The sequence below is a fragment of the Haliotis asinina genome, chromosome 5 (assembly GCF_037392515.1).
Source record: "Haliotis asinina isolate JCU_RB_2024 chromosome 5, JCU_Hal_asi_v2, whole genome shotgun sequence".
In the NCBI taxonomy this organism is placed as follows: Eukaryota; Metazoa; Mollusca; class Gastropoda; order Lepetellida; family Haliotidae; genus Haliotis; species Haliotis asinina.
In genome coordinates, this window is record NC_090284.1 from 27,217,756 (window position 1) to 27,244,223 (window position 26,468).

At 40.5% G+C, this 26,468-nt stretch overlaps 1 protein-coding gene across 1 annotated transcript; it reads right to left on the reverse strand.

Annotated features, from left to right (window-relative positions):
- Window positions 1–125: 125 nt before the first annotated feature.
- On the reverse strand, window positions 126–25,261 carry LOC137283519 (lysosomal alpha-mannosidase-like). The gene is made up of 25 exons (XM_067815067.1): window positions 25,129–25,261; window positions 24,569–24,671; window positions 23,197–23,370; window positions 22,466–22,659; window positions 21,440–21,548; window positions 20,909–21,006; window positions 20,692–20,763; window positions 19,962–20,078; window positions 18,768–18,971; window positions 13,228–13,300; window positions 12,838–12,877; window positions 11,385–11,454; window positions 10,427–10,546; window positions 9,958–10,074; window positions 9,582–9,669; window positions 7,997–8,067; window positions 7,329–7,553; window positions 6,624–6,742; window positions 6,221–6,322; window positions 5,640–5,727; window positions 3,670–3,756; window positions 3,222–3,312; window positions 2,818–2,963; window positions 1,734–1,901; window positions 126–1,518 (listed from the first exon to the last, which is right to left on the reverse strand). Exons 1-25 carry the CDS (start codon window positions 25,234–25,236, stop codon window positions 1,276–1,278), a joined length of 3,027 nt encoding a protein of 1,008 aa, XP_067671168.1. The 5' UTR covers window positions 25,237–25,261; the 3' UTR covers window positions 126–1,275.
- Window positions 25,262–26,468: the final 1,207 nt, after the last annotated feature.

Below are 26,468 nucleotides of genomic sequence, written 5' to 3' on the forward strand. Positions count from 1 at the left end.
ATGATGTCAGCTTCATGATGTAGATTCAATTTAAGAGACCAGTGTTAGCAACCTAAGGAATTAAACTTTAGACACAAACTCGTGACAGTTTTCTCTCAAGCCACACTACAAGATTAAAGAAACCATTCATTTACAACGTTGTTTATTTTTTAAATACAAGAAAGAACACACATTAATTAATATACTAAGTCTGTCACATTATCAAGTAATCGTTAGTGTTGCCATAGCAACCGGTAGAAGACTTAGTTTCGCCAGCGCATGGAAAGGACAAGTTAGACTTCAGTAGCATTGCAAGACTTGGATTCATTATTGTCGGTGATATTTACAAAACGGACGCGAACAACCAGTAAAATATGAACAGGCTGTAATATCTATAGCAACCACTAATTATCAAACACAGAACCTGCAATAACCAGCATTAACTACTAAAGCTTTTGAAACTGAAACCAGCAGTATTTACATGTCAGTGTTTACAGAGTGACAAACACACTTCATTCAGTTTTACGTGTTCGTCATGTTTTTTCCGCGGACACTACAAACAGAGTTACATTTGACACAAAGGTCTGTATTGTATGAACGTAATGAATTTTTACTCTGGCGACAAACAGACGGATACAGTAACCTGGTGAATTTTCTGCAACTTCCCCGACCCAATACCACATTTGCACAGCTGTCTATGGATTTTCGTGCAGATCACCTGACAGTTGTCTTTTTACCTTCTTAAACCTTTAGCTTCGAAAGCGGTAAAGCTTGCCATTTTGTTTGCTGCTTTAATGCCAGACAAAGCCAAACAAGAAACGTCTCAGAACTAAGTTATCTTTAAAAGAAATACACGTTTTTACGGAAGCCTGTTTGTGTAATGTGCGGCTGCAAGTGCCAGCTCTCTAGTGTGGTGGACTATGTAGATGGCCGTTATGTGTGCAAACAATTGATACAAGGCAGGGTACTTTTCTCGCAAGCCAAGATGAAATATTACATGTAACACCTTCATTCAAAAACGTTTGTTTATTACTGGATAGTTTCAAAGAGCATGTGTTTTGCTCTTGTTTGTGGTGGGTTCCACTGACAGGGTGTGATACGCTAACAGTATCGGAAATCCCTGTTGAACATGATCGTGTCATATAGTAGGGATTTTGTAGCAGCATGAGTTTTGACGTGTTTTTGCATTTATATGTTGGTACAGTTATGTCAAACAATATGTAGATAAAAATTCGATTTACAATCGTCAAAGTACATTATGAGCAGCCCGCGACTCTTAACTAGATGCACATACACTTACGTGTTTCGAGGTAGTGCCTTATGGGAAATTTCGATCTTAAATGTCCTGATATCCATAGGATTGAGAACAATGGCAAAAGGATCGACATCTGTTGGACGATCCTTTGGAACCAATCTTCCTGGAACACCTGCTCGTGCCGGTGCGGAGCGCCAAGCAAGGCGATCTAAATCTTTAAGTGGCATGTTTGCAGCAAGAGTCAGTTCCTCTATGTTGATTATGTCAAATGGAATAAACAGTTCCTGAAAGAAGAAACGACGCGTAAAGGATCGCCATGATATTTTGTACACATCAAACATGTGATAAATTAATCTACGTAGAAAGACAATTTGTTTCTTTGAACCTGTTTAATCTATGCCAATTTGTAAAGGTAAATCAGACCACGAATCAAACGATGTTGAATCTGCCTGTAATTCAGTTACTTAAAGAGCCAATGCTGAACTTATCACGTCCTTACTTTCACATACACCGTCACTGGTTGAGAGAGTTCGGGGTCCTCCGTCTTCTCAAACTGGTGCTCTAGTCTGAAGATCAGGAACGATGTAGCCTCACTGTTCTCGTTTGGGATCTGTGAGAGGGTTAGGAGGTGAACATTTCCCGGGAGGCTTTTCTGGATAAACGATCGCTGCAACAACAATAATTATATACATATCTCAATGCATGATAATACGGAACTGCATTAGCAGTGACACAGAGACCGTGGACCGTGGGATGATAGTTAATGACTTCTACAATGTTCTTCATGAATGTGAACGTGTGTTGGGGCAGACCTATTCAGGACAGTTAGTTGACCTGAGGAATAACTCCTCTTGGCAGTTATATAATATTATAGCTAAAATAGATAGAATTATTACATTGCCCGCACTTTATCAGAAATGAGCAAGCAACTTGATAATGCCCGCAAAATGCTTGACGACGGGCAATTATCAAGCCCGGTGTTATGTGACGTCGTTATGTGAGTAGCTCAGCTGTTGATGTTCAATCACGTACGGCTCATTTGAACTTGGGTTCATTATTGGCGATATTTCTGACTCACATTCGACACATGTACTTGTGCAATAAATACTTTCTTGCCTGTGCCGAACACAGCATTTGTACAACACACAGCAAAAAACATCAAGTGGAATTATAACGTTGTTGAGCACTGAAAACAATGGCGGCTGGGAGTATAAGCAAAGGACAAGGTCGAATGTCGTCGCTCTCAAGAGTGACGTCATCTGTGTTGTTCTGTAACATGTCCATAATTGTGAAAAGCTTTTCAGTGACCTCCGTCGTTTGTTGTCACAGTAAATGCTTCGAAACCGATGTAGTTGTTTTTATTAAATTCTATTGTTGAATATTCTATCCATTTTAAATCAAACGCTTTTTTTCAGGGCATTATCATTTGCAGAAGTGCGAGGTCTTTCATTAATTGCCCGACGAAGGAGGGCAGTTGAAAAGACCGACGGCTTATAATATTATTGTTCATAAGAAAAACAACGCTACATTCGACCTGTGACAATCCAGATACTGTGTTTGAATGTCACGGAGAGCATACCTACATTTGTGACATAAAGATCGCTCCAGGACTGGAAGGTGTGGTCTGTCTCTGAGACAGACACCATTGGTTCCATGAAGATGTCTTCAGCGAGGAGTCGATGTCTAGCTGCAGATGCAGACACCGTGTCGAGAAGCAAGTAGTGTGAGCCTGCATCAATATCACATCTGATTTGTGTACACAACACATGACGATACCAATACATACAAACAGCAGATACACAGTGGTTGTTGACCTTCACAGGGATGTATATTATCTTCTTCTTGCTTTGGTAAGAATTATAGCGAACGTAATACATTTGTGAAAACATAAAGTGTATAATGATTGTTTGAGAACCATAATGAGAAACACAAACGAACAAATCCAACGAATAATGAAAACATAATTGACTGTAAAGACTGGTTTAACCAATAGCCACTAGCCCTTTGCCGTCATCGCCTGTCTCATTCAATGGTTCGCCGACTCCCAAGTGATCATCCATCAATAAGCGTCTATGTATCTGTTAGACAAACGTAGAACCATGTGGATTTGAATGGTTTTTGGAATCATTTCCATCATTTGTCAAAACTAACCTTTGTGTAATTCCAAATTAAAAGCATCAGCATGATCAGCTGTCTACATTATCGATAGTAATGTTATATAGTGTTATCGTGAACTGTCGGTTTCAGGAACCACAAGCTATTATGAACGTGCAGATCGACCGATCATGAAACACTTCCAACACCCATTCTGTAAACTTGAACGAGGAAGTACTCGTGCCACATTGAGAATGGTCGGTACTGGGGATTAATATCGTCACGATGCACGCGCGTGTTGGTTTCTGAAGTGTTTGTGCAAGCTAATTGGTGTTATTTACCATCAGTTCAATTTCTCCATCACGTAAGCTGCTCCCTCCTTCAGATCGATCAGTCATCACAGTGAACTGTATGTTTCTTGTCGTGTCCTGCGGACGAAACAAGGGCATTGTGATTGCCTGATACCATACTTATCGAAAGGATTATCTCGAAATACACAGCTACACAATATGTACACGTCAAACTGACCAGTTAAACTGTTCAAGAAACACCTATTACCTGCCGCTTGGGATTATGATGGCCGAGGACATTCTACGGTGTCTTTGCAAGAAGGCGACATTAAGGGACCTGTATACACATGGGCCGTTTTTCGCTTCGCTTTCGTGCGAAAAGGGTGGACATTTGCAACAATGAATTCGGCTGTTTATACAAGAACCCTAATCACAGAGGAAGGCGACAACCACAAGACGTTCATGTTCATTTCATTCACACATTTATAAAATATTTCACTTCCATGTACCGTTTTACGATATATTTTACATAGAAGGTGTCTAAAGTATCATTACCATTACACGTTACCATCCAACACCGTATCATTTCATAATATATTTCACCTCAACGGCACTTCTTAATCATTTCAACATGCACAAATAAAGATGCTAATCATCGTATCATTTTGTAAAATATTCCACTTCCATTGTCCTTCTTTATCCTTAATATGTCCTAAGTATCATCTAAGATGCTTATTTAATATCATACGATGCATAGACTGCATGCTCATACAACTTCCACTTGACTTCCTCCTGCTTCCTTTTGCAGGTCTCAGTACCTCTTTTTCTTTGGTGGGAGGCGCTGAAAAAGTTGGGGCTGGGGGCGTTGTGGTGGTTGTGAGTTGTCAGCTCCCAGTGGAATGTCATTCTTCGTTGTCAGTGAGGCACTGCAGCCTTTCGTTGTGCATCTCTAATAACCTCCCTCAGTTGCTTTTCTCTTACCTATTCCGTATGTATAACTTCCGACCACCAAACACCTTCCACCTCGAGCTGTAGGTAGATACTTGTACTGTAGTTGTGTGTTCGCCATGTCTCAGAAGTCGAGTAATGATGATTCTTGTATCGGCATATGTGAATAACTGTTGCCATTGTTGTTATATGTGACTGATACGAATGCACATTAATACTATAAATAACAGTGCACCAAAACATTATTCACAAAATCAGTATCAGCATCAACGACCCATGAATTGTGTTCACGCAGAAATTAGTACAAATTTAGCCGCCACCCTTACGCTAATCCCCCTAGGCCCTTACATAAATAAACATTAGTGTAAAAGACTAAACTTGAAAGAGCACCGTATATCGTCTTCGTGCGAAAAGCTAGAACTAAAAAGTCGCCTTCCAGCGAATGAACCCGTTCTACATCCGCCCTCATGTAAACATGATTACAGAGACAAAAACAACAAAACAAAAATAATCACCAGAGCAGCAGTGATGCACAGATCACGTCATAGTCGGCGCATGCCATCATCTAAATTGCTGTAATTTCATGCGACTATATTGTGTCTAAGTAAGTCAAGATGTAACAGGACCCAGTGTAAACATGTATATCGATTGGGTACGTTGCATCAACACCTGCGTTTCACTACCTAGCTCTGTGGTGAAGCTAGGAATCCATTACATGAAGTATGCGTCTCGTTTTTCTTCCAATATAGAATGTGAAGGTAATTGGTTGACAAACACTAACATACAGAATCTGAAGGTAATTGGTTGACAAACACTAACATCACACATGTTATTTGGTTGTAGTAACCTATTCGGAATGAACTATTCCTTCTGAATATTAAACTGGATGTCCACAACTTGGCATGGAAAGTGAACGACTAGAGAGTAATTGGGCTATTTAAAGTATAAATGAAATTTTAATGTTGTACCGGGACAACGTTTTGATGAAAAGTGTATGACAATACAAGGCGAGGATTGATACATTCCACCTCAGCGTCATGTATAGAGTGGACTGCACCGTGTCATTGAGATACCTGGATGTAAATTCTGGAGTTGACAGGGTAGTAGTTTCCAGCCACTGGCTCCGTCTGGTTCAGATGCCAAGTATCGCGGTGATTTAGTCTGAAACAGTGAACGCCTACACGTCATGCATGACATTACGCATTAATAGTCATCTTGTATACCCGTGAAGGTCCCGGGGTAGAATAGGCCTTCAGCAACCCATGCTTGCCATAAAAGGCCACTCAGCCTGTCGTAAGAGGCGACTAACGGGATCGGGTGGTCAGGCTCGCTGACTTGCTTGACATATGTCATCGGTTCCCCATTGCGCAGATCGATGTTCATGTTGTTGATCACTGGATTGTCTGGTCCAGACTTGATTATTTACAGACCGCCGCCATATAGCTGGAATATTGCTGAGTGCGGCGTAAAACTAAACTCACTCACTCACTCACTCGTATTTGTAAGAAACCACATTCATGAGCCTCCCTTCTGTTTATTTAGCACAAAATAAAATTAATCCGTACAGAAGCGATTAAACAATATCATCCCATCATGAAACTCTTTCAAAGTGTAGTTGATTCAAATACTCAGTTTCATCGATGGGGACAATTACCTTCTGACCATCATTTCACGACCGTTGGCGTCTGTGTGGAACTGTCCCTGTGTCCTGAGATCCGTTTTGTACAAACTTATGATCTCTTTCCCCTGTTTATCCCTGATAAAAAAACCCAATAGATATCACAATTATGTAAAAGCGATAATATAATTGTATATAATAAAATAATTAAATACTCATACACGCATGATTCTTACACGATTAAGACCAGTTATGAAGAATGTTAAGCAATTCTTCAAAAATTACAAAACGAATCTTGATATATTGTCATACCAAACGTGGATCCTTATGCCTACAATTACTTCAGATCTATTTCCTGTGTTCAGACTCGAGTCCCGTAACTTTGAAGTAAACCTTGTGTTAATGTGTTCCTGCATTCTGGAGATACCAGGCGACATACTCAATTGGTATCGGTCCAACTGCCCAGGAAACCTCCACGTAGGACTTGTCCTCAAAGATTCGGATGATTTGTGAAGCCCAAGGGCTAAACACCTGGTGTACCTCCTGAACAACCTTGCCCTGAATATAAGCAGAGAAGGGAAATACGAACTCGGTGTCAAAGGAGCATGTGCTGGGTGCTGTGTTTGGTGAATGTATTTGAAAACTGCTTCGAACAGCGACTCAGATGAAACTGAACCACAACCTAAACGTGTAACTGGAGAGAAGACTCTGTGATCATAGGATATTCTCATTAGCTGAGACCCTACGTCAAGCATGTGTTAGATGCTGACAAACTGATAGTCGGGAAGGGTCTGAGTGAGTGAGTATAGTTTTACGCCGCTTTAAGCAATATTCCAGCAACATCATGACGGGGACATCAGAAATTGGTTTAACACGTTGTGTCCATGTGGGGAATCGAACCCGGTTCTTCGGCGTGACGAGTGAACGCCTCAACTACTCGGCTTCCCCACTGCCCCAGAAGAATCTGAGGAAGCAATAGCCAACAGATCCTGTATTACCAACAAAGAATATTATGAGGTTTAAGTCTCCGCACCACTACTAGTTAACTAAACAATATCAATAGTTTTACAAAGACACGCCCTTGGGTCATGCGCTTATAACTCAATGGACTATGCACATGTAGAAATTATTGCTGTTCTAGTACCTGAATGTAAGTCGTTTTGAAAAGCTGTAGAGGAAACTTCTCCGTAGTGGTATGGTTCGGTCTGAAGATGTAGGCTCCCGAAGCTTGGTGCTCGTCATCATGGCAGTCACCGTTAAAAGACAGGTAATACTGAAACTCCTGCTCAAGGTACATACTGATATTCTTCTGTAGATTGTTCATCTGCTTCAGCTTACCGGTCGCGCCATCAAACACCAGCGACACCATCTGATTCAAACACATAGGGTGAGGAGCGAATAGCGGCAACTAGATGTCGTGGGGTGTTCTGATGCTATTGTCTGAGTATGTAATATATAGTCACACACCTGAACACACCCAAAGCCCTCCTGCACACACAAGACATACACACCAAACACAATCCTGCACATACAACACAACACCACACACACACACACACACACACACACACACACACACACACACACACACACACAAAGAAAAAAAAGAAAAAAACCCACACACACCAAACACATAAACCAATAAATAGACACAAAAATGTGGCCGCTTCAGCTATAATGGCGTAATATGTACACTCCGGGGGTTAAAAATAAAATGTTGCAACAACAGCGTGTACTGACAGAACAAATCGTCATAAGGTAATCTACAACAGTTTTGTCAATGATTTACTAAATTCTCATCTCCATAGTTACCTTATTTCCAACCACTTTATCCGCTATGGATGTTTGCCTGACCGGCACCGGAGAACCGCTGTTTGAAGATTCTGCGAATAGGTGACAATAGTTCATATGTTGAAATCACCCTGGAAACTATACTAGCCACAAAAAAAATATTATCCCAGTTGATAAGTTCGATAACAATGTTAAAGGTACCTATAAACTTTGATGGAAGGGTCATGAGACCATAGCAAGTGGGGAGAATTTCAGCTAAAAACCCAATCACAATGTCACGAGTCCACAAGCGGGACATGGGTCAAACGGCCATGTCAAAAGCTCTATAACGGGTGTGTTGACCATCGGCATTGAGGACAGCAGTGCATCGACGACGCAGAAAGCCTACCATAAGTACAAGGAAGGCTTGTGGGATGCCAAGCCAGATTCTCTCAAGATCTGTTGCAAGGTCAAGGGCATTATCTGGCGGATGAGAAAGACGGCGTAGACGTCGATCCATCTCGTCCCAAACATGATCTATCGGGGAGAGACCCGGTGAATTTGCAGGCCAAAGCAGTATGTCAATGTCGTGGTGTTGCAAGAATTCCATAGCAAACCCTTGACGTGTGAGGGCGGGCATTGTCCTTTTGGAATGTTAACCAAGGGTCATGACCTTGCAGAAAAGGAATTGCCACAGGTCTAAGAATCGGATCGGTATAGCCCACACCAGTTAAGTTGCCCTGAACAATCACCAAATGAGTTCTTTGGCGAGCTGTTATCCCACCCCAAATCATCACGGAACCATACCACCACCACCACCACCACCAAAGCGTTTCCTCTCCAAGACACAGCTCTGTGCATAACGTTCTCACACGCGTCTATAGCTACGTTCACGTCACTATGGGAAATGTTAAACCTGGACTCTTCTGTAAAAACAACACTTCTCCACCAAAACAAGAGTCTGCGGGCATGATCTTGGCACCACGTTCGGCGAGCTTGTCGTGACGTTGTGTAAGGATAGGTCGTATAGGGGGACGTATCCCCCGATGACGTGAACGTTGTCGAACTGTGTTGGGGTGAACACGACGAAGTCTTGGGATGATCCGGGCAGTCATCACTGCAGTCTGAAACCTGTGGCGAAGATGGATCACCCTTATCCATCTGTTCTGTCTTGGCGTTGTTACACGTGGACGTCCAGGACGTGGCCGATCGATGGTGTCATTTGTTGTTCTAGCAGTGCAGAAATGGTGTTCTGGTAGCAGTGGAAATGTGCAACCACTCAGTAGCCGTTTAAGTTTTTGAACGATCGCAAGAGCAGGGGTTGAGCTTTCCAAAGTGACAGTATTGTGTGGCATTCCTTTGCTTTGTTTCTCTTTCCCGGAATGCACTTGCAACAACGTACTGCACGTCTCAAGGACGAAACCACTGACGTCATGGAACGTAGCACGTGCATGAATGTTGGATACATCTCACTAATCTCTGAGTTTAAATTCTCATGTGTCTACATAGGTTTGATAAATTTAGATTTTTGTAAGCACAGTTTCTTTATGTGCCTACTATGTGTATAATGACCCTGACCATTTGAACTGAAAGTGTACACATTTGTATGACAATAAATGGTCGTCACCTTGTGTGTTAAGGAAGTAAACGCTGAATCCGAGAGATGGTGGCGAGGCAGGAAAGACAATTTCCTTCCCAACATCACACACAACAACCTGAAAACAATTATGTTTACAATACTGGTTCAAAGTTCAATATTTCATGTATCATGAATTTGAATGTATCGACCTCTTGTTCACCTTAAATACGACAAACGAACGTGCACTTTTCATTGCTTTATGATATGATATGATAGGACAGGACATTATAAGGTATAAACGAATGAATGATCCAACGATCAAAGACACATTGAATGCAGTGGAAAGATTTAATATATCGAGTATTTTTCAGGGTGGGTTGAAATAACATTTAATTTTAAAACATCTAGTTTTGTACAAACTTACATCGTGCTGCAGTTGCTCGCCACCCGGTCCTACGACGGCCCAACCAGATGTGAATACTGTCACCCTAATATAACACGTGGTGGGGCGGGTAAGTGGGTTCCACACTATCAGTTGTAGCTGGAAACAGATATCACGGACGTATGTTGTCCATATTGACATACCTTCCAGTATAGGTGAGACATAGTTTTTGGTGGCTAATTGCTTAAGGGTATAAAGAACGATGATGATTTATGGATATACAACAGTCAGTCTTTTTCCGTTTCGACAGATTCTAATGTCAATCAAGTGATCACGACAACAACATTACAACCTACGTCGCCTTTTACAGTATCATCATTCTTCATCACCTCAACTTAGTAAAATAGTATATCGTTTAGTTTCAATGAATACGTAATTTTCATTTGTACTCTTCTTGTCATAGATGATAACATTGAAACACTTCTGTGATATATGTTGATTATTTCGTTACCTTTGTTGTTGTAGGTGATGCTTTCCATACATTAGGCAGAAGGCCACTGCAGGAGGTCTGACGTGGAAATGTCACACTAACTTTTTGTAGTAGTCGAGCAAGCCCCTCCAACACAACATCCTTTCAAACATAATACTTGTGATAATTAGTTTGGTTGATGCATATGTCATATACCACGCCTTACTATATGACTGCATGTTTTCGGTGAGGATATTGGTATGAACATCACGATGGTTCATTGTTCTGCTAGACTAGTATAGTCCTGTTCTCATCGAAAAGTGTCTACACCAATACGGCAGATAGGGTTACATAAAGGCATTGCTTTAAATGCAAGCACACATACTCTTAAAAACAGTGGAACCAAAACTTTCAATTTGGATAGGAAGTGTAAGTGTTTTGACAAACACCATTTCTATTTATCATCACACCTAAACTCAGAACGGAGTAGCCCTGTGCACCAGCATGACTTCTTGATTTTGACGGTTTTCAAAAAGGCTGATAAATCACTGCATACCACTGATTTACAGTCATCTGGCATCATACAGTTGTTAGCCGATTTTATCCGTTTGAAATTGACAGTCGGATACATGCAAATTTCACGTCATACGCCAATCACGTTTCAAGGTGACTGCTGTACAAACAACTATGGTCATCAGGCAGTGAAAGTGGTGACGTACTCTCAAAACATCATTATTACCATATCAACATTGACTTTCTCGTTACATCTCAAAATGGTGGTGAGTAGCTTGGACATGATCTGTTCATTATACAGACACGTTTTTGCAATGAATAGGTCGCTGTGTCAGTTAATAAAAGTTGTAACGGCTATCTAGATATGTATGACGGCAACCAGCCTAATTCCAAATCGGCGAATATCCGTCAAATACACTGATAATAGCATTGCCTGCCAGTTAAAGGTATCAACTCTGAGTAGCATGTAAAATATTTCAGATATTACCTCGACTGTTATCAAGGCTCTGCCAAGTCGGTCAGCGTAGTCGCGTGCAACAGCTTGCTTCTCCGTTCCACTATGAAGCGAAAAACGCGTTTATCATACACGTATCATAGCAGATAACATATTTTGATTGCCCGTGTGAAGGTAGTAGTACAAAGAAGGCAGTTTGTGTCGGACAGTTACCGACATTGTTGCAAGATTTACTTTGGGATACTCAGGTTTGTTGAGAAGAATAAACGCGGAGAACAATATTGATACAGTGGTTGTGGTGACCATCCAGTAATATCTGTTTTATGTGTAATGTACATGTCATTAAACGTTCAACACAACTGTCTGAAAGAACATCGTACATCTCAATACTAACTGCATTCACATAATGAATCATCAGTGTAGTATATCATATGTGAGAAACTGTCGAGCACTGTTAAAAATAATTAGGAAAGCAGGTAGAAGGCAATTATGGGTTACGGAAAATTGAGAGTTTAACGAACCATTAGATTCTACTTTGCAGTCACGTAGAGTATGAACGTTCTAACTGTATGAAGCATTTACGAAATGTTCGTTCAAACTGCTTTTATTCAAAATTATATCCGACATGAATGAAAATGATTTGTTACATGGATAGATTGTAAGAAAGTAAGGTTTACCTAAAGAAAAGGTCTCATACTTTACACTGTATATATTGAGTGAGAGCAACATCAGGCTTTGTTGTGGCCACCAGTCGTCTTCCCACTGGTCATTCATACATTGAACAAGTCTCTCGAGTCGAATCTCGCGACTTTTTCAACCTACCATTCCGTTTTTGTAGTTCCCTCTTGATCATGTGTACTCTGATAGCCATATTATCACCTTCGGCTGTCTCGTGAGAATACATATTCAAAATAGGAGATGAAATGATTTTCATGTCTCAAATAGGTTTAAATGAGCTGTGCACTCTCAGAATGAGAAGCAGTTATGAGCTGTGCTATTCATGAAATAGAATGTAATAATCTAAGTTTCAAAGAAGTAATAAACGAAAGCAAAAGCAATTCACAGTCTGCAGTCTGCACACCATGTCAAAATGCCTTTCAAATGTTTACTTATGTATGTGGTTTGCTGTTGTCGAGATCTCAGATGACACCGTCCATTCCATTTTGTCGTAAAGAGTATTCAGTCTGTATCGCTACTGACTGAAGCTTTTATTAATGTAACTCGTGTGGATGTAGTCCAGTGGAGATTTGGTAATTTTATAAATATAATCTGCAGTACAAACATCCAAATATGCAGTTAACAAGTTCACAAATGTCAGTTTTCAGCACATGACACTTATATCATCTGAACCTGAAGTTGAGAAAAGTATTTGCCTACCTCCAGTGCTAAAACGTACGGTCAATATTTAGAATCTGTACACTTGTACACTGAGCTCACACAGACGTCTTCTTGTTATGCATGTAGACATGCGTATAATTGTGCTCACCTAATGGCGTCATGGTGTTGTGCTATCCCCATTGCTTCCTCTGTAAGCACAATGTTCATACACTCATCAAATATGAAATTCACATTGTTATCATGAATTTGAGTTTCGTGTAAGCATATGTTTAATTTAGTGGATATATACTTTCTATTATTGTTAGTATTGCATTTCAACTCTGGAAAGAAAAAAATGGTTCGAGTGGTGTATATTAAGTACACGAACCAGAAATAGATAAGACATATCGCAATGAAAACAATATGAAGTATGTAATTATGCATGTCGCCTTACTTCACGTGTATGAACCCAAAATATAACATTGGTTCATGTAGTTACGATATCAAGCTGCAGGTCCAGTAGTAAACGGTTTTCATGCTATAAAAGAAATAATCTTACCTAGCTGGAAAATCTTACTGAAGCTGTCGTTGGAGTTTTGCAGGTTTGCGAGCACATGAAGTTGTCTCACGATCTGGTTGCGAGTAGGGAAGAAGAAACATTCAGCTGGGTCACGTGTATACCATACTGTCATACAGGTCAGTCTTTATAACAGCTGTGTAATCATTACAATGTCAAAATATAGTTTCAAGCACGAAAGGCTCCTTGACGTGATAGATTCCAGCCATTTGCATCTATCCCGTAGTTGTGAGAGCAATAATGACTACCATTAATATTGATGAATATCAATGTCAGTAATTATAAATGGCCCACATTTTAACTTTGAATTCATATGGCCGAGGGTAAAATATAAATGACTGTGTGGTATGGTTTGGATTATGAAACTTTCGGCTTTTAAAACAGTTGCTGACCTAATTAGAACTTCAAAGGAACAAAAATAATAGATGTAAGTTGAATTGCAAATGATGCATTTGTTTTAACCGAGTAAATAAAATCACCTCCAGTTCTGACAAAGTTTTGCTGCTACCTGAAAACGTTTTAACTGGAAGTACTGGACATCCTGTAAGTTTAGGTTACTTTATATGAATCTTACATAAGCGAATCTGCATGTAAGGATATAATTTGGTGTTAGTGGGAAACGGAATGACGAGGCAAAATAACATGTTCAAACTGTAAATAAACCCCATAAAACTGTGTAACCTAAATTGACTGTCATTCACATTTAAAACTTAAACGTTAATGTATCTCAAACAACGTTGTTGACATAGTTAAATTGTTACCGAGGTTATGATGAATCCTGGAAATTCTAGTTCATCTGCAGAAACATCGACCCAGTCCAGCTGGATATAGGACGTCAGTGCAAATAAAATTCAATCACTGCATTCACATTGGTGGTTTAACTGGTGTAAATTTGACATACAACATTCAAACATGGCATGGTTCCCACGACCGAAAGCTGTTGATACATAATGCAACTCTGCTAATGCAACTCAAGCTGCTAATGTTGCCATGACGTTCACGTGTGCCGTATTTCTATAGTCCTGTCTCAGACGCAAGGTTAGTAATCCAGCGAGCTTGGAAGTGCCGTGATCGAGCCCATCTGTCACCGGGTGTAAAAACCTTGGAGTCAACTTTGTGTGCAGACTCGTTCAGCGTTGTCACAGCCACATGAATACGAGCAAAGACCTAGTTGCGCAACGTGCCGTAAACAACGTACAAAATACTGTGACTATGTCTCCCAGTCCACCCAGCTGTGGGTGGGTACCTCGTAAGGATAGGGAGGCCACATTAACTATGTGCACCCAGCGGGCAGCAAGCGTTGTAAGGAGCCCTGGGACTTGATATTGTACATAAGATGTACCGTTGTGATGAACATCCAAGAATCGCGGAAAAACAAAGCGTCTTCGAGCAGCTGAACCGGATATCAGTGCTATACAAGTGTTAGCATAGTAATAATACTGTTTCTCTCTCACTGTCCCAACTGATCATGTGAATCCACAGCAAGGAAAGTATTTCTGTAGTCTGCACCAGCAATCATTAAATTGTTCCTCTCACGTTGTCGCAACTGACCTTGTGAATCAACGGCAGGTGAGGTATTTCTATAGTCCGTGTCAGTATCCATTACCCTGTTACTCTCACGCTACGGCGACTAAACTTTTGAATGTTGCAGGCATGCAAATATGCTTAGAGTACAAGTAACACCCGTAAACAGGTTACCATAAACAACAGAACACCCACCTGATACCTAACGTGAAGTTGTTCTTTCAGCATTGGAATTTGAAAAACCAGCGAATGGGAGTTGTTAGCAGGTTTTGATACCTCTTTCAGCAGTTACCTCAATTTACCTCTAACAATCACGAAGAAAATATCTACCACACAGTGATACTTTTAACATGCACCATAGAACAGAAAATAATCAGCAAACCCTTTAGATGCATACGACAGATTGTCACTGTGCTCTGTAGAGAAGTGATGAATATACTTGATCATTCAAGCGTTTGCTTGTTGATGAACTTAACTGGCATAAATCCACGTATACACTACATTGCACACAAAAAGACTTTCACTTTTTCGCATTTTGTCTATGTTATCACACATATATATACATATAGGTCTATAAGAGGAGTTTCTTTCAGCAAATAACTGTAATGAATTTCAGTTGAAGTTCAGTTAAAATTATCCGGTAAGCGGTAGTACTTTTGACATTTACTGAAGCACATAATACATATACATACAGTACTCACACATATCACCAACATGGCCATAAATGAAATTACCAACACCAAAACCACGAGTGTACAAAGGCAGGTGCCTGCACGAAAATGCATGCATAATCACGCGTTGCATCCGTCTCCTACAAAAACATGTGACTGGAACGGAATGAAATATATTTTGAGAAGGGATTCAGGTAGCTTGAGTGATGGGGCCCAGCAAAAGGTTTTGAAAAGAATTTAAATCGCCAGTATCAGTAATAAACCCGACCATTATCACTTGTAGGTGTAGGTGTTTCGAGAGCGTGCTTTAATCTACTCACGCTTTCTTCAGACTGTCGTATGCTTTGAAAGGGTAATGTCCCGAATGTCCCTAAATGCTGGAAAAACTTATGAAACATTTTCTCCTGTATCGTCATGTATCCCTGGGCCGTCGTGATATAAAGTGCCCATTTTCCTAATTCGTCGAAACTTTGGGTTTTGAATGTTAGCATTGTTTATCGTGACAGGTACATTGTTTCAAGTCATTCTGTGTGATTTTTGCACACTTTTTGCTTCACTTGGTTCACGTCTTGAATGTTTTTTCTTCTTTTAGCTAACACACGGTGTGTTCACATGGTGTTCACAAAGTTTCAAAGCCGTAGCTCTTGTAGTTTGAGTGCAGCACATTTTGTGAGTAAAGTAGTCAGGATTTTGCTGAAAAACAGCAACAAACATCAAGCCAAAATAGCGGACAAACGGTGCATTTTGCGACTTGACGAACTTGAAGGCATCTACTCAAGAAATTTGGCACTCATTGGCTCAGTAGTTTTGGAGATATTTTCTTCTTAAATTGAATTTATAAAATTAATTTTGAATTGTCTGCCCTTTGCTATTGGGTCTAGATATTTCAGGGTGATTCCTTTAGTCCTTTGCCTTTTTGTCTGTCTTTAAAGGTTGAAGGGTTACCATCCCGGACCTCCTCACCCAACACCGCTTAGTCATCTCCTCTACATGAATGACATCGAGCTCATTGCCAAATGAGATACCAATTTGTAAGAGTAGGTTCTCCTTGCCGAGTCCTTTTCTAATGATACTGGCATGACTTTTGGATTCAACAAATGTAATACTCTTCATTTGTAACGTGGCAAGGTAACTACTGATGGGTTGGTCATGTTACAAGGGGGAGGAGTTATGGAGTATCTTGTGGAAGATCAGGCCTACACCTATCTTGGAATGCAAGTTCGAAAGAAGCTCCAGAATGCCCAGATTCAAGATAAACTTCGGGTCGAGCATACATCTCGTGTAAAGAAAATCAGAGTTCAGAGCTAAATACTCGAAACAAAGTCAAAGCCTCCAATACGTTTGCTGTGCCAGTTCGCTCCTGTTCCTTTGGAGTAGTTGGTTGGACCAAACAAGACATCCAGAGCCTTGACTGCCTGGCCTGAGGGATCATGTTTGATAACAGAGCACGCCACCCTCGTCCCTCTCTTATTAATGCCAGTCAGCTCAGGAGGTGGGGGTTTGATTAATGTGGAGGCTTTTCATGATAGACTTTTAGTGTGTACTTTTGCACATATGTCTATGTATGTACTCCTATATGCATTTGTCGGATGATCCTCTGGTGATGCATGCCAAGACTCACGATGAAAGCAAGGATTTCCACTGCTATTTAAACGTGGCAAGGTTGTTGGACACATCTGGAATTTGTTGATTTTGTTGAAGGTGATGTACTGCTGGACAGTACAGCGATGGGAGTAAACCAGGTGAAGTCCTTCGCCAAGTCTGCCCAGAATCGGTCTTTTATGGAGAAGCTTTCTGAGAAGTCATTGCATCGTGTGTACATGCAGTGTCGGGAACAGAACAGTATTCCAGCCGACTAGTCTTTAATATGAAACGGAGGGCTTCTTTTCTGCTGCTCATGACCAGTCACTGCCCACTTGCAATCGCCAGAATATGTTTCTTAAAGAAAATATCAATATGAAATATCGTCTTTGCAATGAATTCACAGGGACTATCCAACACTTAGTCAGTGGATGCCCCTGCTTGGCACAAACAGTCATGATGGCATGACTCGCTGCTTTTACTACTTTCTCCGACATGCCTGTGGCTTTGACTCCGAGGTTCATCCATGGTACGACCCTGAACATGCCCAAGGCGTCATGGAAAATGATTTTGTAAACTTCTCTTAACTAGGACCATATACAGAATTCATGCCAACACACCTGATTTTGTTCTTATTGATAAAACCAATGAAACTATTTATATCATTGAATTTTCTGTCCCTCTTGATTGGCAAGATTCAGGAAAAGCATGTTAAATATGCGGACCTCGCCTTTGAAATATCTCGCTTGCATCCCAAGTACAATGTCGCCAGGCTCCCCATTGTTCACGGTGCCCTTGGTTTGGTACCTCCTTAACTCTTGATGCAGATCAGGAGAGTGCCCGGGTTCTCCACCAGAAGCACAGCCCTTCTGGCAATCTGGGTAATGCAGAAGGTTGCAATGTTGGGGAAAGTTCTTGGTAGGTTCAATTAGGCAGTGTTTCCTGGGAGAAGTCCCATTCGCTGTCTGGGCTGCGTGTATGGTCCGTTTGGCTCAAAAGCGGACCCATGAATTGCAGTCTAGCTCGAAAAATAAAAAAAACATAAAAACTCAATGGAACGCTGATCAGAACATCATGCCAACTCGCTGCGGTTTTTGCAGAATACTTTTGCTTAAAATAAAAAAAAGTTGTTTAAAAGACTATCATTAAAATATTGACACAGTTCACAATTTGTTACGAGGGAGGAGTGCAGAGAATGGGACAGTCAGGTGTGCGAGAAAGTATGGAGACAGCACAGCACAGGTGAATGAATAAATATCTTTCTCGACACTTGTGCACGTCCTTCTCGAACACATAGATGTGCCTTTCTCTGCACTCGTAATAAACTGTGAACTGTGACAATATTTTAATGATAGTTTGTGAAACATCTTTTCTCTTATTAGGACAAAAATTCTTCAAAAGTTTCATAGAGTATGCTATGTTTATTAGTTTTCAAGTGACATTGCAGTTCATCGGTCCGCATTTGAGCCAAACGGACTATAGAGGTTGCGAGGACCATGAGATGATGATGAGCTTTACCAGCCTGACTGTGCCAGTGCATTTCTATCTTAATCTGTAAAACATAATAAACACGAACAATTACAATAGGTCTCCTGCTTAACAGCAAGGAGCCCTATTAACATAGCAAGTAATAGGTTCTGAGAATGAATTTAAGTCAGCACCTATATTTATCAATTCAGTTTCATGTCTATAATATCAGCATTCGGGTATTGGAGAATGTGCACTTAGTGGAATAAATCAACGTACCTGTAGCTTGTTGTTGGCGTCCCTGATGAAACCTTTAAGGGTAGGTCGACTTGTGTAAAAACCTGTAAGGAATCCGTGAGGTTTGATAGCGTAGGGGAAAAAGTCGTCTTCCTTTGTGTTGTAAGACTGGTTAGCTCTGTTCACATGGTATGTGTAACATGACGGCGTGGAGTACAGGACATTGACGCTGCTACCGTGCTCCTGCTGTAAGGAAACAATAGACGTATGTCTGGTGAAACAAATTACACGTAATGATTACAATATATTTCATGACAGGTAATATTCTTCGTTAACACTCGCTTTCCATGACGATACAGATTGCAAGGGTACTGTCTACATATAACGAAACTGTAATGCCTTCTGTTACTTCTTTATGAATACCATCATGTAGAGATTGCAAAAGCCATCAAAACCACGCATTTGCTCAGATTCGTTGCATTTTCCCTGCTAAGTCTGCCAAACCCCGCATAAAAGGCCGCCTCAGGTTAAGTCGGACCTTATCCATTCTCAGACATAGGTGGTACACTGAATGTGAACAAGAACACCTGAATTGGGGAACCTGCTATTAAACGTTATGTAAGTTTTTCATGGATAAATAGTCAGCAATATAGAGTCTGTATTACATACCGTAACAAGTGGTGCCTTAAATTGTCTTACATCAGTTTACAACATAATATATCGCTGGAATAAAAACGTAATTAAATGAACAGTCCTTTGATAATAATACTTGCAATCCTCTGGTCAAATTAAGTTTAAAACCTTTTATTTCCTTGTCTTTAGGTATAAGTATCGATACTGACCTATCGTAATGGGCAGTAGTAATGTATTTGGAATATGGTATTAGTAGCTGCACTGAAACATCGCTCATATTAATAGTAAGAAGTTATATATTCATAAAATTCTCCTTGTTCTTATGTTCTAACCATCATTTCGGAGGACAAAGATGGTAGCTAGAAAATTATCCCAGGAGATGTTTTACAAATTTGACATTCAATTGGTCCAAAGATCCACATATCCCATTTGCTTCATTAATCAGTTCTACTTAGCTGTCAGACTCGCCCAGGTTTTACCTGACGTTAGGACTTTTACACGGATAGTTAAGTGAAAATTTAACGAACGTATTTCACATTGGTATTCTAAGTTTGTTCAGTAGGGCAGGCAGAACACATTTAAGAAGGATATATTATTGATTACCTGTTGGTTTACATATTTGATGAGCTTGTCAAGGTTCTTGTACCATGTGTGCGCGTTGGAATAAAGAAAGTCAGAGCCCATGGTCATCATGATGTGGTTGGTTGTGTAGTGTTTTGCCTAGGAAAACATTGGTGATGAGCGCAGAATATTATATGCTACTTATACTCACAATTACTCTGTAGCCTAGGAAACAGGTTATAGTTTTAAACATATTTTATACATGAGCAAATGATTGAGTACAAGTTATACAACATACGACACCGTCTCCGTAGTATTTATATGATATTATTTACATTCATTATACAAGATCGACACACAAAAACAGAAAGGTTGGAAAGTGTGGAACCACTGTAATTATCAAGGATATCTCCTTGATTGACAAACACATGTTTGGAGAATATTAAGTATGTTTTGATTATATGAACAGTCATATGTGATTTGACATGGAAATGATCTGTAACTTTGAAAAGGGGTGGGTGAGTGAGTGAGTGAGTTTTACGCCACACTCAGCAATATTCCACACAATCCAGTGACCAACAACATATCATCGATCTGCGCAATTGGGAACCGATAACATGTGTCAAGCAAGTCAACGAACCTGACCACCCGATCCCCTTAGTCGCCTCTTACGACAAGCATAGTCACCTTTTATGGCAAGCATTGCCATTCTGAAGGCCTATTCTACCCCGGGACATTCACGGGTACTTTGAAAAGGGTGTTGACAACCTACTTGTTCCTTGGCTGCAGATATGAACGCAGCAACCCGGTCTTGGACATTGTAGTCATGCATCCGCACATCATCCTGATAACAATAAGAATGAATGAGTTTAGTTTTATGCCGCACTCATGATAGCAATAATAATAAGACAGGAGAAACACTCACATGGACATTGCGTATTGGCCGCGTCAATGAAACGTGATATGACAGTTGTTGTAAACTAACTTACCATGATGGGTGGGTCTTGGCATGCGATATCGTAACAGAATCCAGAGGGAGGACCGTAACCGTTGAACAGGGTTCCAGAGAACAGGTCGGATGTTACCCCTAGAACACGACCAACCATATGATGATATAATAGTGGAATATTTCGGGAAGGGAGAAACTGCAATTTTGTTCAGAAACTAGTTATCTTTTTCAGTTGGTAGTTTTATTACAGATATGTGCTTCAATAGATTTTATAAAAAGACCCTGTCGGATTTGAACCCACGAATATAGGTTTGCGACGTACCAAAGGAAGGCAACCTATCATGACGTCTTTGTAACCATTGTAATTATCAGAACCTTCAAGATATCATCGTGTTGTTATAAAGTTTTGCCTGGATGTCGTGCCCATGTTGTTGATGAGTTTGCTGTCATTCGCTAAGCTTCCTCACATGAGTGTTTTCATACGCGTGCCAGATATTGTCGATATAATACAATATTATTGTCAGCGGCATAAAACATCATACTTCACTCATTTATGTTCCCTCTCACCAACCAATATTTTCGGGGCTCCCCCTCCATATCATTTCCATTGTTTTCTCATTCAGCCTCGTGGTTTTGTCCTGATAGTCAATTCTCCCAAAGTACAAGGCATCGTATCCCATCTACAAGAAACAGATCAGGAATCACCAGTCAATCATGCGCCAACAAAAGTATGCATGAGGCTCAAATACCAATACCAATAAAAGATCTAATAAAAGTTTACATTGAAATGTCTAAAAATACTTTCTCGCCAGATGTCTTAGTAATGCATGTATCTGCCTGTGTGATGGACATGTTCATTTGGAAATTCACTTTGAACCACGAGAAATATGTAACGTTAACTTCGAATTGCGACATTAGTCTCTTTAATACCTAGAGTTCATATTCTGACACAAATAATGGCCCGTGAGGGTCCCGGGGTAGAATAGGCCTTCAGCAACCCATGCTTGCCATAAAAGGTGACTATGCTTGTCGTAAAAGGCGACTAAGGGGATCGGGTGGTCAGGCTCGCTTACTTGGTTGACACATGTCATCGATTCCCATTTGCACAGATCGATGCTGTGTTGTGGATCAGTGGATTGTGTGGTTAAGACTCGCCATACAGCTGGAATATTGCTGAGTGTGGCGTAAAACTAAACTCACTCACTCTGAGAAAAACTGGAAAACGTGTCATTGAACCAATGTACCAGATTTGGCACATCAGAATTCCACTGTCCAAGAATTCCAAGTCCGAACTTGTAGAAACAAGTGTATGACACGGATTATACAATTGACGATTATATAAGGATTGCTCTGAAGACCTTCTTCATACTGGCAGGAGCCTATTTACACCACATCTATCATGGGTGGCAGAGGAATGTGGATCTCGGAGGGGATATTATGTTGGAATACTTAGCTCCAAACAACACAGTCCATCAGCGTATTCGGTCATAGTGAGAATGGCTACAAGGCATTTCATCTACCCACACCCTTTTAAAGAGTATTACAAACCATAGATAATTACACCAGTTAAGTTAATACTTTTGAAAACAATATGAACCTGAGCAAAGAGCGATGCTTGTTGGCGCGAGTGTCCAAATGGATCTATCTGCCACGCAACCCGGGGATGGGCACATTGTCCAAAGGTTGAGTTAAGGAACCTGAGTCCGAGAGTATGTTGGTCTATAATAGCATTGTAGTGCGTGGCCCCTTCGTCGTTCATTGACCATCCACCAAGAGTGAACTCTAGCCTTCCTAACAGGCAACAGAAAGAAGACAGTACCGTTGAGACAACAGACTTTCACGTGTAACAGTCAGCCTTTGTGAGAAGTGGTGGTGTAAAAAAACAAAAATATTGTCTGCAATGTTTGAAATTCTATGTTTAGACAAACTGTTCAATTCAACTGTGTCGCAATACAAACGGCACAACCAACTTGACCATGGCATTGAGACTATTCTCCCTGACTTTTTAAGAATTAATGCTCTGATTTTCTGCAAAACTAAAAAACACATCTGAAAAGTATCGCCATTCACTCACTATTTGGTTCAGTCTTAGCCTTCATTTCACAAAATTTCAGAAACAAGTGTCACTGTGTAATGTATAACACCTTGACCTTATATTTACCCAGAAGGGAGAAATGTAACTTGTCAGAGTGGTTTCTTTGTAATTGTCTGGTCTGACGAAACGTAATTAGTGCAACAGCGACGATACTTAATGTTTGATCGATTTCATTCATTTCAATTGGAAGCATTATACCCACGATCGGCTTCAACCTCTAGTAGCACTAGTACCTTGATTAACAAGCTGCTTCACTGTGGACTGCATCTCCTCCGTCTGTTCCTCCCACCACCTCCAGAAGAAGGCGATTTCAACGTAGATGAACCTCCTCGACGGGTTCTGCAACAGCTGAGGTATCACAGAGTCGAGGATGTAGACGACACCAGCTCTCTGAATGTCCAGTCGAGCTGATGGGTTACACAGGAACAGGAATAAACAGGAAAGTTTTGCTTGCTGGTTTATACCATTTATAAACATTGTCATATGTGAAAGGATATCAGTGAGAACATAAAACAAAGTACCCAAACTATATGTAGTAAAATGTGAATAACGTACTCAGTTAATACACAATGTTCGTTATTATTATCACTTCTTCTATACAGAGTAGGAAACAGAATATTCTTTAAGAGATAATGAATATTTTGAAGACAGTGTTTACAAATAGCAACTCTGGGAGGTAAAGGTTTAGCTCTATGATTGTATAAAATGTATACAATGACCATGCGTCTCCGGATATGATACATGTAAGAAAACTGTCTCAGTGTCGACCTGTCTGTACTGGAAATGAGATGACGGAACTGACAGTGAGTACTTTCCTAGAGTAAGATGTTAAATACTTTTGATTTCGCGAGCCAAACTCTGTGGATATTGGAATCAAGTGAAGTTGACATTAAGGAAATAATTAACCCAAAGACGAGACAAAAGATTGCAGTTTCGGAAGTACGAGAGGAAGAGGAGAGAAAAGCTGATTGCCACTACTGAGCATGAGTGTGTAAGTTATAGTAGCAGCATGGTTACATGACTTTACACAGGTAAACAGCATAAAAGACAATATTAGATTCCTTTTGATTCGATCAAAACAGGAAATGGGGACTGGAAACACAATTTGCAGATGACCTCTGCAAATGACCCAAGAAACGCTTCATGTCACCGCAAGTTCCATTCTTTTTTTTTAGCCGAATATGAAATCGCACAATCACTTCTTATAGTCAGCATAACCACGTTCACGTGTATTACAGAAGTTAAGCCATTTTTGAAGGGTTTATAGGGAATATGCCATCTTGACGCATAGTCGCAGAAGGACAATTCCAGTGATAAAAGATACACAGATAACTTAATTACTGACACCAAGTTAGTTTTTTTCATGCAGATGACAGCTAATAAAAGTCATTGTTACAATTCGTACATAGCATATGTTCTTGAATAACCGTCAGATGTTGGTACCGGGTGTTGAGAAAGAAGAGCGTCCCTTGTCCCTTTGGAGGCACCTGTGTCAACGCACATACAATGACAAGACAATACCACCTTCGGGGAATTTCTTCGAACATTGTTTCCTTAGGATGTCTATATATGCAACAACGTCAAATATCATTCGGAAACTCTCACCGCCATAGTAGTATTCATCCACAGTTTTCAGCCACCCGACATCATCATGTGTATGAGGAACCAGATGAACATTCAGCATGCCATCCTTCACACTGTTACAGCTCTGGAAGAACAATTTGTTATAACAAGGCCGCAGATTCACATTGTTTCACTTATATCACAACGTGACACGATCAGCACCATCAAAGGTAGTTCCTGAGTAGGCGACATCCGTCCACTTAGTTTTGGAATCCATGGTGTCATCGATATACCAAATACGTATATGTGGACAGCTTTGCGAAAGGCAATGTAATTGAAATGCAATGATATAATGAATGTTTCCATGTTGCCAAGGCAACCGCTTTGTAAAAGTCTACCCATTCGAAGTCTTTCTGATTAATATCGACTGAACCTATTGTTTTACTGATTACCATGGGCATGCTGCACGCTGTTTTTTTTTAAGGTCTTATACTAACAGAATATTCGTTGTCGAGAAAAGATCATACGTCTACAAAGTTCCAGTCCCACTTAAGATCACTTTTCAGCTGATCCTACGGTTATATCCAACTTCTTGTAGTTACCTTAAAACCACACGTGGTCTCTGCATGTCCGCCTCTCATATATAGCATTAACCACAGCAGAAAAGCTGACAAAACAGTCATGTTTGTATTGTAACTCATGAGGATCATACTAGCTGTATCAACACCCACAAGATGTGTTATCAACATGATGACATGTGTCAAGGCTGTATCAATAGTCCCTGGAGATAACGTTTACATGTAGATACATGGACCAACCTCAGATATGCCATCAGATGTTAGGATGAGAACAGAAATCAGTTTGCAGCTATCAGCTCTAATCACTCAAAGTGTAACAGCGACCTTGCTTTTGAACGTGCTCACATAATTTGCCCTGGTTTTGCACAACGAATGCTCAAAGTAGAAATATCAATCATATTTTATTTCCCCAAACAGATACAGTTGAGCGTCAAAAGGCAAAATCTGGGTGTAAATTAAAATCAATGACAAAACTATTGGCATGTCTTTGTCTGCCTGTAAAATATGCCACTCACGGAGTCGGAATACTGTCTGATTAAGTAACGCATCTTTAAAGTGTCGAACCGGTATGTTTAGCTCCTCGTTTTCATTCCGTATATAAGAGCGATAGTCCTGTAAGTGGTTATTATTTAATGTATTGAACCCTCTAGACAATCTTAAAGACTTGTTATATGTGACTGACCACTTACATGATCTGTTTGATTAGCATTTTAGTTTATGAATAAAAAGAAAGGTACCATTGGTTATGGATCGCTCTTGACTACGCTATACGAATCTATACAGACCCGCCGCATCAAAATATGATAAAGAAGTTGTTATCCGAAAAGAAATCTTACCTTTCTTGGTATCCACTTACGTCTTCCTAATGATTACTTTTACATCGGACCCGTGAAGGTCCCGGGGTAGAATAGGCCTCCAGCAACCCATGCTTGCCATAGAAGGCGACTATGCTTGTCGTAAGAGGCGACTAACGGGATCGGGTGGTCAGGCTCGCTGACACATGTCATCGGTTCCCAATTGCGCAGATCGATGCTCATGTTGTTGATCACTGGATTGTATGGTCCAGACTCGATCATTTACAGACCGCCGCCATATAGCTGCAATATTGCTGAGTGCGGCGTAAAACTCAACTCACTCACTCACTCACTCACTCACTTTTATATCGTAACGTATCATATACGCACACGCACACGCACACGCACACGCACACACACACGTGTATGGAGGATTTGTACCAGTGGAACGGACATTGGCAGCGGACACTGACAGAAAACACCTATAGTTGAGTAGTAGATATCCTTCGTGGTTATTCCACAATCCCGAGCTCGAAATTTAACGGCACCCGTGAACGGCCACCTCCTCAT

Coding starts and splice junctions, on each gene's coding strand:
- LOC137283519 (XM_067815067.1), bottom strand. CDS start 25,236: ATGATCCTCATGAGTTACAATACAAACATGACTGTTTTGTCAGCTTTT. Junction 24,672..25,128: donor AGACCACGTGTGGTTTTAAG/GTAACTACAAGA, acceptor TTGTTCTTCCAG/AGCTGTAACAGTGTGAAGGA. Junction 12,878..13,227: donor CAGTAAGATTTTCCAGCTAG/GTAAGATTATTT, acceptor TTGTGCTTACAG/AGGAAGCAATGGGGATAGCA.